Raw genomic sequence first — 18,817 nt, 5'->3', positions numbered from 1 at the left:
ACTCAATCGCTATCGACAGCTCACATGGGCCAAGGGAACCTTATACTGCCACTACACACATGCATACATACATATAAGTATATGTACACATGTGTGCACTCGCTGTTTACCGCTGCGACAGCGCGAATCAAAGATTTTATCTGAAAATTTGTTGAATTTATCACTTTAACTCGCCATGTGGTCAGCGCACATGAGTTTCTCGATTGCAGGACCTTTTGCGTTTTATTATTTGTTTTTTTTTTTTCCTTTCTTTCAATTTATCCCTTATTTGTCTTTTTATTATCATTTACGTACAGTGTTTTATGCCTTCTTCTTCGCCGTTCACTGGCTTGGCTTTATGGACGGCGTGTAGTGAAATTGCAGGCAAATTAATACGCAGGCGAGGCAATGAAATCACAACCAATCGATTTGCCAACTATATGAATTTGAAGATTTCTTTGATTGCATCTTTACATGCGCGTAACACGATTAACAACGATCAAATTTTTAGCCTACGATGGAACTTGGTTGTGGCTAATTGCTGCCGAGGATGCCTGCTGGACATGAGCATGTGTTGTTTGGCGATATTTACCGAAAGGATGTACGACGGTTGTTTGATTGGTTCGCTTGTTGGAAAGAAATCGGGAATAATTCAAGATTGGCACTTTATACGAGGGATATGATATTTGTATATTTTAAGCTTAGTATGGCGAAGGCTGGACATTGAAGGAGGAAGCGCTTGGATGATTCCTCTTCGCCTTCCTCCCAGCAGCTTTGGCAAGTTGCATCTGGCTTGATCCCTAATCACACCGTATACCAATTAGACAATGACCAGTAAGCACACGAATGAGAAGAACCTTCCTAAAGCCAGAAACTGCCTAGCGTTTGGCGAAGTCAGTGTGTCTAGCTCTTTAGGCAAGACGACAACGGACTATCAACCGACTGCTCCGCTCTGCAGTTTCCAGCGATTTCGCGGTGTCCGATTAGCCACAAAAGAGCTTTTCCCTCCCACCTTCCTCCTGAGCTTCGACTTATCATTGAAAATGCTCACTGCGCCTCTTTTCCCACGGTTTCTCTCTTCCCACATACATAGCTCTCGAAGGTATGTGCGCAGAGAAGAAACGCTGGGAGACGGTTCTGGGGTGCAGTGGTACAAGTCAGGGATTCACACTAAGTGACGGAGGATTGAATAGTGTCAAAAATACTTTCAGAAACATTAATCATAGGATGTCAAATCAAGATCATACGACGAGATCAATTCAAGTTTTTTGGTCGAATCAATCATGACCAACCTACCTCTTGGTGAAAATTAACACCAAACCATATAAAATCGCTTTATTATTGTTTGTTCTTCGATATTGAACAGATGATCATCAGATTCAGAGGTAATAAAACTGGCATTACAGACATATTTTACGAACATTGATTAATTTAATACTTTTAAAAGGTTACTCTCTTCGAAGGGAAATTTTAAACTTCTTTCTTACTGATGCTTATTTGTTTTCCTACCCACCTAGTCAAAGTCTTCTTCATCCTCTGAATTGCACTAAATGCTTTCAGAGTTGGCATATTCATATGGATTCAAATGACATTCCCAACATTGACGAATCTTCTTCTTTGTAAAGTACGCCTTGATATTATCCGCAAAATGCAGAGATAGTACTTTAAGCTATTAGAACTGCAGATAGATTTTAGTGTGGGGTTTTTGTTTAAGAAACGTTTTTTGATGGGATAGCACCCAGTTCGAAAATAGCATTAGAGAGAGATTTACTGTAATTCTTCAGTTCTCAAAGGAATACTGTAAATTCAGTAAGTTAAATAGTGTTCCTATAGAGAAGTTGATTCTATATTAAATATCAATATTGAAATGGTTATGACTTTTCAATATCATCAATATTATGACTGTCAGCCAAGATTCGAGTGAGCCCACTGTATATTTGATGTTCAAAGATATACTCATTTAGTACCAGGGCCATTCGTTTCCCTACTTAATTCAATCTAGAGAAGGTAGGTCGATATCGATATATATAACATATAACGACCTTAGAAAAGATTTCTCAGCAATGGGGTGGTAGCCAGCGTAGCTGCTGTCTTTTCGCTGAACTACATATGTCAATGCCGTCTTATAGATCGTACAGCTCATCGTTCCATCGTCTGCGGTATTCGCCGTTGCCAATGTTCAGAGAACCATAAATCTTACGAAAAACCTTTCTCTCGAAAACCCGAAGAGTCGTCTCATCGGATGTTGTCATCGTTCACGCTTCGGCGCCATACATCAGGACGGGAATAATGAGCGACTTGTAGAGTTGGATTTCAAGGCTGACATTGTTGGTGTTGTTAATGCTGGTTCCCAGATAAACGAAATTATCTACAACTTCAAAGGTATGACTGTCAACAGTGACGTGGGAGCCAAGACGCGAGTGCGCTGACTGTTTGTTTGATGACAGGAGATATTTCGTCTTGTCCTCATTCACCACCACACCCATACGCTTCGCTTCTTTATCTAGTCTGGAAAAAGCAGAACAAACGGCGCGGTTGTTGCTCCCGATAATATCAATATCATCGGCATACGCCAGCAGCTGTACACTCTTCGTATAGTATTTTCAAGAAAAAATAATGATCCGATTTTTCTTTGGCCAATTCTATTATTTTTGTTCACTTTACACGCTGTGTTAAAAAAATAACGGGAATTTTCAAATTTCGTGGGTTTGACGAGCCCAATTTTCAGCAATATTCATTGCTTACTTTGTTTTTAGCAGCCGCTAAAACATTAGACGTGTTTTTACACCGAGCACGGTGATTTTCGCTTGAAAAATCCTATCGCCTATATGTGTTTAATAGATCGACTCCATTGTATTTATCGATTGGTTAAATCCTTTTAATTTCTGATCAATGGAAGTGTTTTTATTCGACTAATTATCTCGAATAAATTTTTATATATTTAGAAAATATTATTCAAATTCTTAGCATCAATTTATTCAGCTGCCGAGCGATTATTAAATCACGATCAAAATAGCTTCTATTTGTCGCGTTCAACGCCTTTAATGAATTGCTGCACCACTCATTTGCGAAATTGCCAACTTCATTCATACTTCCACACACTCGCTTTGTGGTCATGCGTGTCCGACACTGTATGTCATCCACATGCCATCACGCGGACTTATGAAAGCAAATGCTTGGCACATTCGTTGCATGGCGTGCGCTGTTGCTGTTTTTGTTTTTATTTTGTTGCTTGACGCATACACTTCATTAATAAACAATTTAAATAGCTCAATGATTTATCGCGGCTAATAAAAATTAATTTCCACTGACAAATATCCTCAATCATCCAGCTATAAATCAATTCCAACCTGTCATAGTCACTCACAACGACGGCACCACCTCCTTTCGCACACGCACACACACATACATACGTATGTACATATATAAATTGAATATGTATCATGTGGTTAGTTTATTAAACGAGACAACTTGCTAAATGGACGGCCGCTGCGACGCTGTGTCAAGCGTATTTTGCCGGCAGTTGTTGGCCAAGCGCAAAATTGCCTGCCGCCTCCTCATTGTCATTTATGCAACACGGAGGCTACTCGATCTTGGTACCCGGTCGCTGCGGTTGCAAACTTGAGGAGTTCGTTAAGGCGCTGGTTTTTGTATGTGCGAACACACAACGGTTTTGCATAATTTACCAACTTGTGCTAAACCGCTTGCAGCAGCGGTAAAGCGTTTTTGTTGGAAAAAAACTGCTTTTCTTGTAAAACAAAAATTTAAGTGTCGTGCTGTTTTGTGTAATTTTCACCATTTATGTACATGCATCTAGTACGACTGTGTGTGAGTTCAACGAGTACAAGTGCGAACGAGTTGCGCCATTTTGTGTTGTGCACACGTCAATTATCCGTTTGACAAATGGCGGAGGTGGTGATTTCGCGTTGTTAATATTCTGCTTGATCATCGTTTTTTGGCGTCAATAAATCAGTGATATATATGCTATTTTGACGTTCATTAGGCAATTTGATTTTACTTTGATTTTGAGTGGATTTATGGGAAGTCAAATTAGGAGAAATGTTTGAAATATAAAAATTGATAAATTACAAATTACAAATTATAGTAACCAAAAAATATGAAATTAATAAAACTGAAATGATATTCGATGATTTTAAGGGTCGAACCGAACATTTTATACTCTCGTTGATGTAATTTTATTAAAATAACAAACAATTTGACCCATATATTCGGTATAAAGTCCCCTAGAATAACGAAAATCATCTTATATGGTATATAAGGGTTGAGGTAATTCCTGAACCGATGTCACTCATTTTACCCGCCAAGGTACACTATATCCAAAACTATACGCTCACTTAAATTATATATCCGATATATGCGGAATAAAGCCCACCGTATTTTTGAAAAACCTATAATTAGATATATGGGAGTTACGGGAAGTTAAGATCCGATTTTAATAATTTTAAAACAGAGATACACACACAGAAAAAAATTTCCTCTGAATTAAATTAAAATATCTGAGAGATTTACCGATATTTTCTGGGAAAAATTACCCTTAGGCACTGAGTTCTTCATGTTCGATATCCTTGAAAAGTTATAGTCCGATTTCAACAACTTTTCCACAAGTGAAGCCACAGGTGATAAACAGTATTTGTGTAAAGTCTTATGCTGCTATCTTCATCGGTTCCTTGTGTATACATTATAATGTGAATTTCAGATCTAGACTTAATGACGGACACCGAAGTTAGGGAATATTACGCGACTCAAAAAAGACTTTATTATACCCTGCGAGTTATCCTGCTGGAACACCTAGTTGTCGCCATAATTTGCCTCATCCAACGTGATAAATTCACTGTCCAGGAATTCCATATATATTTTGCTTTCATACGACTAGGGACAAGGCAAATGTGAGACTTCTCTTTGGCGCTAAGAGCAGCCCCATCATTAGAGATCCACCGCCATGTTTGCGCTTATAGTAGGTATGGCGAGGGTGCCGTAGATATTCCAATACTTTTTATCCATCTAAATTTAATGTTTTCCCATCACAAAATACAAAATTTTGAAACTTTACTTCTTAGAATTTGTATTTTTCGAAAAAGGATGCATGCGTTTTTATGGCGATCTTATTAGCATATTTAAGACTTAAGCCTTCTTTCAAAATTTCATCATGTCCTGAGTTGCCAACTTGCGAATATGCCATTTGGTACGTTCCTTTATCGAAGATTTTGGTCCAGTACGCTTATGTTTCTTGTATTTCTCGGGGTTTCTAAAAAGTTTCGATGCCACATTACTTCAGCAGTATTTACATAATTTTTTAAAACATCTTTGTTCATAATCTGAATCTTGATCTGTTCCTCAGGAGAAATTCGGTTCCAAGTCACATTTTTAACTAAAATGAAACTTAGTTGTTGTTTTATATACATGGAATTATTTTTCAATTATTGCTAACATTCTCGTTAGGTGTTTTTATAATTTCAATAGTCGAAATGTTGAACCGCGACAGCCAAAAAACAAAAACATAATTTTGCACATATACCTATTTTCTATGAAGCGACCCTAACTGCATAGTGGACTAATACTAACTGTACTATGAGCATACTCAGAATTAAGTTATTGTTTTTTCTTTTAAGAATTACAAAAATAATTTTTGCGCAAATATCAATTTTTCTGATGTACATTCCTCCTCCTTCAGACAGGTGTGCAATACTGGGCTTGAATTCGATGACAGTGTGTGAGTTATCAAAACTATTTTGACATTTTTTAATAAATTTCTTCTGAATTAAAGAGTTTTAAAATTTTTTCATTAAAAAATAATAATTTTTATAGATAAACAATTTTGAAATTTTTTTAAAAAATAGCTAATGAATTCGTCTGTTAAAGTTACTTATTCAAATATGTAACTTTAATTTTTGTAAAAAAAATAATTACGATATATGTATAAAAAAATTCAATTTAACTTCTTCATTTCAAAATAATTATTATATATAAAAAATATATCAAAAATATTATTAAACTTATTTTAAATTTTTTTAAATTAATGTATTTGTGAATTTATCAGTTCAATTTACTTATTCAAACATATAAATTTAATTTTTATTATAAAATTAATTATGATATAAAAACAAAATCAAGGTCAGGGCTTTATATTTCCTGTGTTTTTTGCCAACAATACACCTGTCCTAATTAAAAACAAAATAATCCCATGCAAACTTCACTCCAAACTCTACTTTTCTACAATTTAAGTGCAACGTTTAAATCCTCCTAAAGATAAACAAACAAATTTTCCGTCTTCCACCAAACAATGGTAAACCGTTTCAACTCGGCGCTGATCGGTTATTTCAAAAATTAAAATACAAATGACAAACAAAGCAGTGACAGGTATGTTATGTGGGATCAACTAATTAAATCCGCCCGGAAAAATAGAGCATACACAAACAGAAACACTAAGTAATCTACAGTAGCCGATAAAGATCGGATGAGCTAGATAGACAGACTGACAGAGGCGCCGCCAACTTTGCCACCAGCGACGCGGCACTACTTGCATTACGATTATGATATGATCGGCAAAATCGGATCAAGCAGAAGAAAGGAAAATGTAATGCATTTCAAACAAGCAAAATATTGTGTATTTGTGAGTGAACTGTCACACAACCGCAGGATGCTCTACATAGGCCAGTCAAGTAGTCTACTAAATCCTCTCACTGCTTACCCGTAGCTTCACTGACTGAAGTAGGCGTTCATTATAATCGTTAATTGTTTAGCGCACTGTTTTCTGGAATATTATTTTCTCATTTGCAATTGTGTAAATAATTCGAATATTTTTTTAATTCTCTCATTGCACTTATTTCGATTCACTTTGAGAAATCTTACTTTCTTTTCACAAATCCTTGATGCGCCTTCACTGATAAAAACGGCAAATGTAATCGATACCTTTTTGAAAATAATTAGTTTTTCTTTGGCTGGCGAATTTTTCTTTTCTTGTTGCTTGAAAAGATTCATTCAAGTGTACAGTTTGATTTTTATCAGCAAATGCAAGGTGTGCAATTGTGGTTATGAAGCAGTGCGCATTTCGCTATGTTCGGCTTCATTTTGAGAGCAGCTATAAGTAATTATGAGTTGTTGTATTACTTGAATGATCCTTAAAGATAGCAATCGTGTATATTTGTTGAGTGCTTCCTGATCGGGATTGCTTTCTTTTTTATACTCTATTGAAGATATCCTGAGCTTCTTCTGGTAGTGTAAATTTTCTTAGTCATTGATTAAGAAATTGATATCTCTTAGAGTTGAACGGTAGTTTTATAAACGAGTTAGATATAGAGTTATATACACCAAAGTGATCAGAGTAACGAGTGGAATTCCGAATGTTTGTCTGATGGGGGAAATAGGATCACTGCCACACCCACAAAATAGTGATAACCGGAAACCTAGGGAGGACCATATTTGGAGGCATTTTTGTTGAAAAGAGGACGTGGCCTCGCCCCCCATTAAGTTTTTTGTATATAATTCATAAACTACTAAAGTTACCTACATATATCTACCAAACTTTCCGACCGTATTTCATTTAGGTAATTTATTATACAGCATGAAATCTTATTATAACCATGCCCACCTCCCATACAGAAGTTATGTAAAATTGCTTTAATTCAGTAAGGAAAAATCAGAAACTGACAAATGTACAGATGATATAGAAGGGATACACTCGTATAGAAATAAAAATTAAAAAATGGGCGTGACCCCGCCTACTTATGGGTAAAAAACTACCGGCCAATTTCAACGAACTTCGGTTCATAACATTCTTGGCATCTTAATTGTATATGTTAAATCTATTCACAACCACGCCTACTCTCCGTATAACACATTTGAAATTCACATGATTCATTGGCTTTACAATAATATATTAGGTTGGCAAATATCTCCCTTCCGCTTTATTGCTCTTTATTTAATGATTTGTAAAAAGTTTTACAGTGATCGGATTTAGTTCAAATATGCGCCGTTTCGTTCGATAATATGTTTTCATCTAGACGGCAACTTCATAATGCCCCCTCCTTATTTGCTAAGAACTCGTACCGCCACTGTTCACAAGCCTCTTTTGAGTTCAACTTTACACCTCCAAGGGCGTTCGCCATGGACAGGAACAGGTTGTAATAACTTGGCGCTATGTCTCATGCCCCATCCGAGCTCCCGTAGCTTCTGACGAGTCATCAAAGAAGTGTGTGGTCTGGCGTTGTCCTGGTGGAACACTATACCCTTCCTGTTGGGCAATTATGGACGCTTCGGTCGATCGCCTGCTTCTAGTGGTCTATGGTGGTAGAATTAGCATCTAGCCATATGTGAACAGCTCATAGTGGATGATTCCCTTCCAATCCCACCAAACACACAGAAAAGCCTTCCCGCCCGTCGATCCCCGCTTGGCCACTGTTTGGGTCAATTCACCGGCTTTCGACCACGACCGTTTTCGCTTGATATTGTCGTATGTGATCCATTTTTCGTCGCCAGTCACCACCCGCTTCAAAAATTGGTCAAGTTCGTTCCGTTTAAGCAGCATATCGCAGACGTTTATGCGGTCCAGAAGGTTTTTTTGCGTTAAAACATGCGGCACCCAAACATCAAGCTTTTTTGTGTATCCAGCCTTCTGGAGATGATTTAAAATGGTCTACCACCATTAATCTCACGGAAAGTTTCTCTAGAGGATTTGCCTTTAACGAAGGAAAACTTTAAAATAGCTCAAATTTCGGCGTTAGTGAACTCCATGTTTAGACGTCTATAAGTGTTGAACGCAATATCCAAACTAATCATGCATAGCGTCGTTTTGTTGGTTATGTCAAGACCTTTCAAAGATGTATAGTATTGCCAGATACGAGCTCTGTAGCGCTTTACACATAGCCGCGAAATTCAAAAGACAAAAAGACGGAAGGGAGATATTTTCCAATCTAATATAAACCAAAATCCAGTGAAGATATCGCAACAAAACTTGCAAAAACTACCATTATAACGTGACATCGTCCGTCTAAAAATTGATCCACCTTAGCGAACACGAGCACCTCAGTGCTTATGACCAATTTTTCACCGAAAATGTAGGTGATCACTCAGATATTCTGAAGAAGTTCGGAGGATATATTTTCCTTAAAATGATTTCTGTCTCTGCCGAAAATGGGCAAAATCGCTTCAATAGTTCCCCTTGCCCTTATATACCTAATATACGGCTTTTCAAACTTCCGCAAGACTTTATACCGTATATATCGGTTAAGTGAACATATAATCTTGAATTGAATATGATGGAGGTGGGTGGCGAAAATGGCTGAAAACTGTTCAGGAATTACACTAGTTCCCATATATTACTATATATATGTATATGGATTCGTGTTATTCTAATAGACTTTATGCCGAGTATATAAGTCAAATTGTGTGTTATCTTAACTTTCTTACTCGTTGTAACTTATTTATCAAAAAAATAGCAGGTCTCGAAAAATTACGGAAGAGGAAAAACATATTTTCATAAAACTTTAATTTTTGTACTACTTTTTTACTTTTGCGATTTATCTTTAGTAATAGTACAATTTAGAAATTAGGGATGAGGCTAGTTCCAACGATAGAGATGTCTATAAAGAAGACTTTCTAAAAATTCTAGGTAAATCAGTCATGGATATCCTTTTGAAAAAGAAACATAATAACAGCCTCAGACTATTAATGACTAGTTATGCCAAAACTTATTTAATTGCATATTGTACTCAAAGAATCAGGAAATTTGTTTTTAATATATGTTCAGATATTCAAAGTTATGCAGTTTATTTCTAACGGTTTTTGGCAGTATCGGATGGTAAAGCAGTATTACTGCGTACTATGTTATCGGCCTATCCAAGACACAAACCAAACATTCATAAAAATTACAGTGCCTTTCGAACTGTTCATCAAACTAATTTAGTAGTTAAAGTTTAATAATTCTTCTTTGGTAAGTTTTTATTTTTTGTTTTATCACATACGATTTATATATATTAGGATTAATGAACCTCATTTATTTATTATTTTTGTTTACTAAGAATGTTGGCAATTCAAATTACGACATTTCATTCCGCTACTTTTTTGGTTAATGTTTGGCAGCAATTACGTCATAAAGGATGGGAAATAAAACAAAACTAGGAAGAAAGGATAAACACAAATAATAGAAATATGAAGCAAATATTAGCCTCGATACAGCCTTATACTCGTTTCTCTGAAACTTTTTCATTATTTTTTTATGATGTTCACAAAGGGATTTGCCTTTCTTTTACAGTTTTCTATGTTGCCATTTCTCATTGTTCATTTTTATGACCTTGAATGTCGCAATTATAGCCCTATACTAATCCTCACTAACCTTTCTGCGAAAACAGCTTTGTATACCTGCTATCCTTTCGCATTGTTTCTATTTATCTCAACATATATTTTTTATTTATCACATTGTAAATTTTTGTTATTTCCATTCGTGTCTTAATTTTTATAAAAGAGTGAAATTTATACGGTTTCGACTTCAATTATTTTAATCATGAGCAATACTTAGTAATGTTAATATATTAAGTAATCATAGTAGTTAATTACCTGAATTATAAACTAATTTCTTAATTTATAAATCATTTTTAAAATAATTCAATTCTATGTGACCTTGGCAGTCCGGTAAGTGACATTTCGCAACAGCTGGTAGCAGTTTTAAAGGAAAATTATGACAAGACTGTCAACACTTTATTTCGTAATTTCGTAAATCTATAATTAAAACAGATAATTTATTTATCATTCTTGCATTTATAAGCGAGGTTAACACTACAACTCATTGAACTAAATAAAAAAAAAACATGAGTTCAATAAATTCTGAAATAGAACATTTTGCGTAATATTACTCAACAATATTGCTTATTCATAAATTTTTTTTAAACTTTGCAACACTGCATTGCGAATGACGGGATAAAGACATAGACAGCGAGGAATAGAGGAACAAGCAATCACGCAGGGAAAATACCAAAAACGGCGAAGCAGCACTGAAGTGATGAAAATGCACGAGACGTAGACGAGACAACGACGACAGCGCGACGACGTTCAGATCAATCGAAAGAGAAAATTATTATTTGACTAATGCTAATGATAAAGTGGTTACAAAAAATCGGTGAAAAACGCGAGCGCGATAATTTCTATAGCTACCATATCGGAAAGTGCAAAAAATTCGTTTTGATTTTTGTAGACGTGTGAAATTTGATTGCCGTCATTATTGCGGCAGGTGCGCTAATAGTCGCGAGTTGCGCCGTCGTCGAAATCGAAACCAAAAACGTCGACACATAAAGCAACGAATAATTTCCTGTGGAAAATAACCCCAAAAAAGTAAAGAATTAAATCAATTTTGAGTTTATGTGTGCTTAGGTGAGACTCTGATCGTGTTAAATAGCTAATTTTTCGTTTGCACATAAGTGCGATAATGTCCATAAATATATACATATTTATATTGTACATGTGTTGTATTGACGTTTAATGTCAGCATGTAAAGTATTACGAAAATTGCAACAGTTTCGCCACAGGCAGCAACAGCGCCAACACGCAGCGCCCCATACTTCTTCACCCACCCTCATCTTTTGTCTTTCTTTTTTTCACATTCATAATCGTCGTCGTCGTTAATGACGTCGACGGTAGCGTTGCGTAGAGTTGTTGGCAGAATACGTTGCAGTGACGTGCGCGTAATTCGTTAAATTTTTGTAGTTTATATTTTCTGCTTCACCTTTACTTTTCTTTTACATTCTTCTTTGAAAAGTGGTCAACATATGCCGCATACTTGCGGGGGTGGTTTTGGCGACAGCTGGGTGACAATGTTGTCTGTAACGCTGTTGCTGTGCGCCGAGGTAGACGTTGACGTTAGCTGAAATTGTAACGGCGTGGCAAACCTTTCATAGTGTCACACGCATTTCGTTGCTGCATTCTTTATTTGTGAAAGCCGGAGGAACGTGAACGTAAAAGCCTAAAAACTCGAAACATATGTTCATTCTATTTTAGTGTGTGAAAGAGAATACAACGTTAAAAAGAATTGAATAAGTAGAAATGAAAGATTATATATAAAAAAAATATGAGTGACTGCTATGTTTAGTATTAGTGCATATGTGAAGGGCGTGATAACGTAAAACAAAAATAAACGTGCTAAGTTTTGAAAAAATTAACACACTGCAAATAACTGGCAGTTAAATAATCTGTGTCGATGGTAGATGCGAATCATTGTGAAGTGAACAGCCTTGTCGTAATAACGTGTGTGTGACCGCTATAAAAAATACAGAATTGTATGTGACATATTTGAATATTAACGAAGACCACAATATTAACAAGCTTATAATTTAAAAAATAGTTTTCGTTTTATAGTGATTAAAAATTTAATTTTGAAATTTCTTGTTTCAGAATATCAATATCAAAATAATCAAATATAATGTGTGCTAAATGTAGTGCGTATAGCTCGTCATTTAGAAAATAGTGGTGCTGGGCGCCTCAACGCCTGGAAGTGCAATTAACAGTTTAAATCAATTTAAGTGTAAATAATAATCTATATTTTTATACGTGTACGTGTGTGTGCAATTCCGTATTGCACCGAAAAGCAAAAAAATTCCGAAGTCATCGGGTACCACAACGTTACAACGTCTCAAGGCCAAGGCTGCAGGTGGTAGCGTCAAACGCAGTCGAACAAGCAACGCAGCGGCTGGGACAACAGTAACATCTTGTAATAGAAGTAATAGTGGGATTGGAGGAAGTGCTCGTGCAGCGGGCGGGCGTAAATTTACTGCAAACAGTATAACACAATTGCAACGAAGTGGCGGCGGTGCTGGTCAGTGGTCAGCAGGGGCGGCGGCGACGACGACGGCTGGAGTGGGTGTTAGCACCGGAGTCAATTCTCCCTATACAACGGCACACGATTCCACTTTGTTGGCTGAAAGAGAATCCGCATATTTGCAAGGTTTTCAATCACCAAATTACAATAACACAACAAATACAGCACCCACAAAATCATCATATCAGCAACAACAAAACCAGTCCAATTACAACAATTCCCTCTATAACAACAATAATAACGCCAGTGCCAATTATACAAATCACTCAACTTACGCCAATACATCATCGTCATCGCCACACACAGCCACAACAGCGCCTCATAACAAAATCCCGACCGGCGGTGCTGGTTCCACGACAACGATGATGATGACCAAACAAAAAAGTTCGCTCGCAGAGCGTCTTAATATTGGAGACGAGGTGCGCGATTTAAAGCTCGGCTGCACTTATAATCCAAAAAATACAACGACCGCCTTTCACACTATCAAATGTAAGTACATATAAACCCATTTTTGTATTTTTAGCCATAGATTTAAAAAAATAACTGTATAATTGACAATTAATATTAAATGTATGCTTTTCATTTAACAGATGACTTCAAGCCAGCAAGTGTGGACAAAAGTAAAGTAGCAACAGTGGACGTCGGCTCCAATAATCAAGTTACCGTTACCGTGCCAAATCTAGGTGAGTCCCTCTTAAAGTTTTTATATAGTATAGTAAGGAATGCACATAGGCTGCAAATCCAGCCTTAAATTTAATTTTTCTGATTTCTGCCTATCTCGACAACACGTGCCGTTATTTTTTAACAATTATCAAATATCTTCAACTTGAGGTTTACCGAAATGCATATCTACACATTTTGCGACATAAAAATATATTGAACGACAATTGAACTTATTTTGTTGCTGATAGCATTATTTTTAATTAAAAAGTGTACATACATACATATGTACATATTTTAAAATAATATTTTTTGCTGATAGCTAAAGAAATGATTTTTAGAACTGCTGAGGCTACTTCTCTAAGTGCTTCGACATGGGGAAAATAAAGTAGCTGAAGCAAATAATTGTTGAATCGCTCTGATATTTTAAAAATCTGATAGAAAATAAAAAAAATAGAAAATTTTTTATTAAAAATTGTGAATATTTTCTAAACAAATATATATACAGTGAGTTTGAACGCGCTTTTGTTCCACATAGAGCGATCAGTATGTCATACATGTGTATAAGCATAAAGGCAAACAACTGGCTTTATTTTGCACTCCTCCTATACTCCAAACAGTTCATGCTGACACCTCAACGATAATCAGCTGACTTGTTACCCTGTAATGTCAGACTGATTGACATTGATTGTTTTCAACATGTTCACTGTTTTACAATTTTCTGTTGTCAATGTTAATATTTTTGTTTTCAAAGTGAATCGTAAATTGTGTGGGAGTTTAAAATATAGTGCTGATCAATGGTGTGGAGTTATTGTGCTATTTTAAGGGATTATTGTAAAAAGTGCAAAGTTGAGATGGTGATAATAATAATCTAACCTAACTTTAAAATGTGCTAATGTGAAACTACCGCATATTTGTACACACATAAGTGCATATTATTCAATATATTTCCGCGTTTAATTGCATTCTGTTATAGAAAGGAAATTAGTTTAGTGTACTCTCCCTTCTTGTTATAAAACAGAGTAATAATGTACAAAGCAGCCACATAATTAGACCCAGATTGAATGATCAAGTGAAAAGTTGCTCTATTTTCTGGCGAAAGAAAAAACACAAACTCATCAGAACTCGAAACAAGTTCATTAACAAAACATAATCACTAACTCTACTGGTTGGCAGAATGTAATGAATGCCCAGCTAAAAAGCAATCAAAGTGGGTATGTGAATGTGGAGCGCACTGGAAAGTGCACCACACTAAGCTTGTGCTACAATAAAACCAGCGCATACCGTATGTGCAGATGTATATATGTATGTGTATATAGTTTACTGGTTCCATGCCACTGCTTGGAACGCACAAATGAATCAATGGATGGTCTAACTTGTTAGCTTACAACAAGCTCACACTGGCATGTGCATATCTGCTGTAATTTTAAGTGAAATTGTAGCAATGTGCATGCAAACAGCTCCACCTGTGCGCGCACACATGCTAATAAATACATACATATATATTGTATGTATGTATGTATGTATGTTTTTAGGATGTGTGTGGTCCAAGCGCAAACTGAGCGTATTGGCAACTATAATCATTTTGTGTGTGTGTTTTTTATTATAACTTTTTCACTTTTCGACTTTTTTTCTTTAAAGTTAACATTTCTTCAGTATATTTGCTAAGCCCCACAGCATTCACTGCTAACTTGTGCTAAATCTGTTTTCTTTTCTCCTTCATGTTTTTTTTTGCCTTTTCTATTGGCAACAATTGCCGGCATCCGGACGATTAGCAGTTAACAGTTGTTGGCTGCCCATTACAGTCTGGCCTTCCGCACACACTAGCCAATTTGGCTTTTTGTGTTGCTTGCTGGTATCGTAGCTTTCTCATTTCAGCGTCATATTTTGTTTGGTATGCCAACTATTTGTGAGCGTTAACGGAAATAAGCTAACCACATACATACATACATACATATGAACATATGTTTCTAGTTCCTAGCTAGCGCTAGCTTATACTAATAGCAGCTGTGTCTATTGTCGCTTGCTGGCTTAAATTTTATTTAGTCAGCTAACCATAAACTGCGACTTGCGCAACCATTGCCAAGTTTTATACACACTTTTATATTTTATTTCTATTATTTGTTTATTTATTTATTTAATTTGTTATTTTGTTCATTTAACCTGCATAAAATTTATTCATTTTCTGCTTCACTGCTGGTGCGTATTGTTTTTTTCTTTGCCTCCCACCGTCTCGTACCACATTTATACACCTATTGTTCTGCTACTACACCACTAAATTCATGTATCTGTGCTGCCACCACTTAGCCAAGCTTCATTAATGGTATTCACTGTGAACGCCTTACTATATGCATGGTTAGTTTACTATCTCATTTAAGCATTTTTTCCCCTCTGTTTTATGTTTTTTTTATGTTATTTTCTAATGCTCCAAATTCAACGTTGCCTTCAATTGAGGTTACCCACATTTATGCCGATATTTGTCTACAATATGTATTGTTAAAAGCAAATATTTATGTAAATGCGGCAGTAATATAGTCTTATCGATCTACATACCGCTATAAATTGTATTTTAATAAATGTTTTATTGAATTTCTTTTTGTGGTGTTGTTTTTCCATACAATTTTATAGAAAAAACTTGTTTTTGATTGTATTTAAAATTTAATTATTAAAAAAAAAAAAAAAAACAAAAATTAATTTTTAAATTCATTATTAAATTTCAAATTTAAATAGCATTTTCTCATGTGTTCAATAGAATTATTCAACTTAACATTTATAAAATGACAGTACATTAGTATGTTCTAAAAAGAATAATATGTAACACCCTGTAATTGTTGTTTACAAATTTGGCAATAATTTTCTGACACAAATTTTAAATGTTCAACTGTTTGACTATAAAAATTTTAAAATGTAAAAGTGTGTTCAGTAATATTCTGCAGTTTATGTGAAAATATTAGTTTTGAACTTATTACTTGAAGATTTAATTATCCTATTGAAACAGCAATCCATACTGCAATCAAAACGTCAGCAAACAGTTGATATGCTCAATCTTACGTCAAACAGATTTTTATTTAAATCCACTCGTCTACCCAATACACCTACTTACTTCTACTCACAATTTGAAACTCGAAAGCTTTTACAGAATATGTATAAAATGAAATACCCATTGTGGCTTATCATAAACAAACACTTGGTAACTTAAATACTTGAATATATGTATATATTTGTTGTCTTATCAGTTGCGATAAGTACATTTTGTACTCAACGTTTATATAATTTCTTCTACTTTGTTGAGTTCAATTCAAATTATTACTTTTGAGTGTAAACAACATTTTGATTTGTTTCATTTTTCTTTTAATGCGACATAAATAGGATTTTTTATTTGTTTATTATCTGATAACGAAGTGAGCACGTGAATTGTGTAATACTGATTATAAAAGTGTTAAGGCGCTAAGCTATGCTCATAAAATTATTACGGAAAGTGCGTCAGTCCGTAAAATAAATAGTAAAGGGGATTCAATAAGTTTTTAAAGTATTTTTTTTTTATATATTTAAATGGAATAAATTTCCAAATTTATTTTAAAGCTAAATATTTGTGAACATTTTTGATTCTATAAAAGTAATTAAAATGATTTAATATTATTATATATTTATGATAACATGATTACATTAATAAATACATATAAAAATAGTATTAATTATAAAAAATAATTTAACAAATTTAATATGATTACCGGATTACATTAAAACATACATAATTATATAAATTAATTACTTAATTACTTCGATTACATATACAGAAAAGTTTTGATTATAAAAAAAATTATTTAATTAATTTAATATTATTAACTGATAACATTGCTACATATATAACTACTTAAATTATTTAAATTAACTACTTAATTACTTTGATTACATGTACAAAAAAGTGTTAATTACAAACAAATAATTTAACTCATTTAATGTGATAAAAACATATAGAATTACTTCAATTACTTTAATTAATTACTTGCTATGAAGCCCTACATTCTCTCATTAAACCCCAACGTATTTCATTCTACCTTATATTAAACTATTCAATATTTTATTGCTTCACCAATGAACTTGTCTGATAAATGTACACATACTAAGTATGCTGAAGGCCACATCTATACTATTATCTGTTAGAATGTTTACAAAATCGACAAAGTAATCATACTGCTTTATTATTATGGTCGGTCAAGTATTTGTGATTGAAACCATTAAAACTGATTCGAAATTAGTTTATTGTTGTTTAGAGTATAGCTAGTTGGAAAATAATTTCTTATTCAACACATGTGAGGCTAGATTTCTAATGAACTGTAGTAATTGACCTTTAATGTTTACGTACAGTGATGTAATCAAATATTTATGAGCATTGATTGCTGATTTGTTGTGAATTTTTGAACAGATTAGTTATTGATTATTAAATTAGGTATTTGATTGCAGAAAATAGCTGAAAACTTTCGAAAAGTTAATTTAAAATTTAAAATTGTTTTTACTTCATTAATTGAACTGAACTGAATTGAACCAGCTGTCAAGTTGACAGCGATTGAACTTGGCTGTGGTAGAAATGTTTCAAAATGATCGAAAATGTTCAAAAAATTAGAACAATTTTGAGAAATTTATAAAATGCTGAAAACTTATTCCTTAAAAGTTATAAAAAATTAACTCAATTATCTGTGCACTTCAACATCACATGCCTTTTACTTTCAATCATTTAAACATATCCAATAGAGAAGCAAAAAGCAAATCCACACTAATTAACGCTGAGTGAGTAAGCTTTGTACTTTGTATGTACAAAGTAAACTTAAAAATTACGCGAATGCCTTGAGAATCGGGAGTAGTTGTTGCTAGCCCACCCCACTCCACCGCGCACATTCGCAGACAGACACATCAATTGACGTCTGAAGTTGCTGTGTGGCGGCGGCTGTTCATCTGCAGTTTGTTATGTGTTGGCGTTAATTGATTTAACGCCTTTCACTTGTGCTGCTGCACAGCGCCGCGAGCAATATCTCACAATTTCTCATTAAATGCCTTGTTTGTTGCGTTCCATGAATTTGTTGAAATTTTTATGAAAGTGCAAATAGTTATATAAACGGTTTTTAATGAAATTTTTTAATAATGTTAAAATTGAAAAAAAAAAAATAATAATATATAAAATAAAAAATTATTAATTAAATAAAATTTAATTATAAAAAAATATATAAAAAAGATAAATAACAATTTTTGGAAAAAAAATAAAAATTTATTATAAAGAATATTAGTTTACAATTAGCAATAATCAATAATTCATCACATTTCTTATAAGAAAGAATTTTTAAGTATCAATCGTCAAGT

General features: G+C 34.3%; 1 protein-coding gene across 3 annotated transcripts in view; it reads left to right on the top strand.

Annotated features, from left to right (window-relative positions):
* The first annotated feature begins 10,945 nt into the window (after window positions 1-10,945).
* Eaf_1 (ell-associated factor Eaf) overlaps window positions 10,946-18,817 on the top strand; it is a 32,407-nt gene continuing 24,535 nt past the window's right edge. Inside the window, exons 1-3 of one of the 3 annotated variants that reach the window (XM_011191483.3) lie at window positions 10,946-11,322; window positions 12,379-13,291; window positions 13,393-13,485. In XM_011191483.3, coding sequence (XP_011189785.1) covers window positions 13,165-13,291; window positions 13,393-13,485 — 220 coding nt within the window. In that variant the 5' untranslated portion in view covers window positions 10,946-11,322; window positions 12,379-13,164. Of the gene's footprint in view, window positions 11,362-11,985; window positions 12,264-12,378; window positions 13,292-13,392; window positions 13,486-18,817 lie in introns of those variants that run through there. The other 2 variants (XM_011191484.3, XM_011191486.3) reach the window with 2 other exon arrangements.

The sequence above is a fragment of the Zeugodacus cucurbitae genome, chromosome 6 (assembly GCF_028554725.1).
Source record: "Zeugodacus cucurbitae isolate PBARC_wt_2022May chromosome 6, idZeuCucr1.2, whole genome shotgun sequence".
In the NCBI taxonomy this organism is placed as follows: domain Eukaryota; kingdom Metazoa; phylum Arthropoda; class Insecta; order Diptera; family Tephritidae; genus Zeugodacus; species Zeugodacus cucurbitae.
The sequence above is the reverse complement of the archived record's forward strand: the minus strand, read 5'-3'. Positions and strand labels throughout refer to the sequence as shown.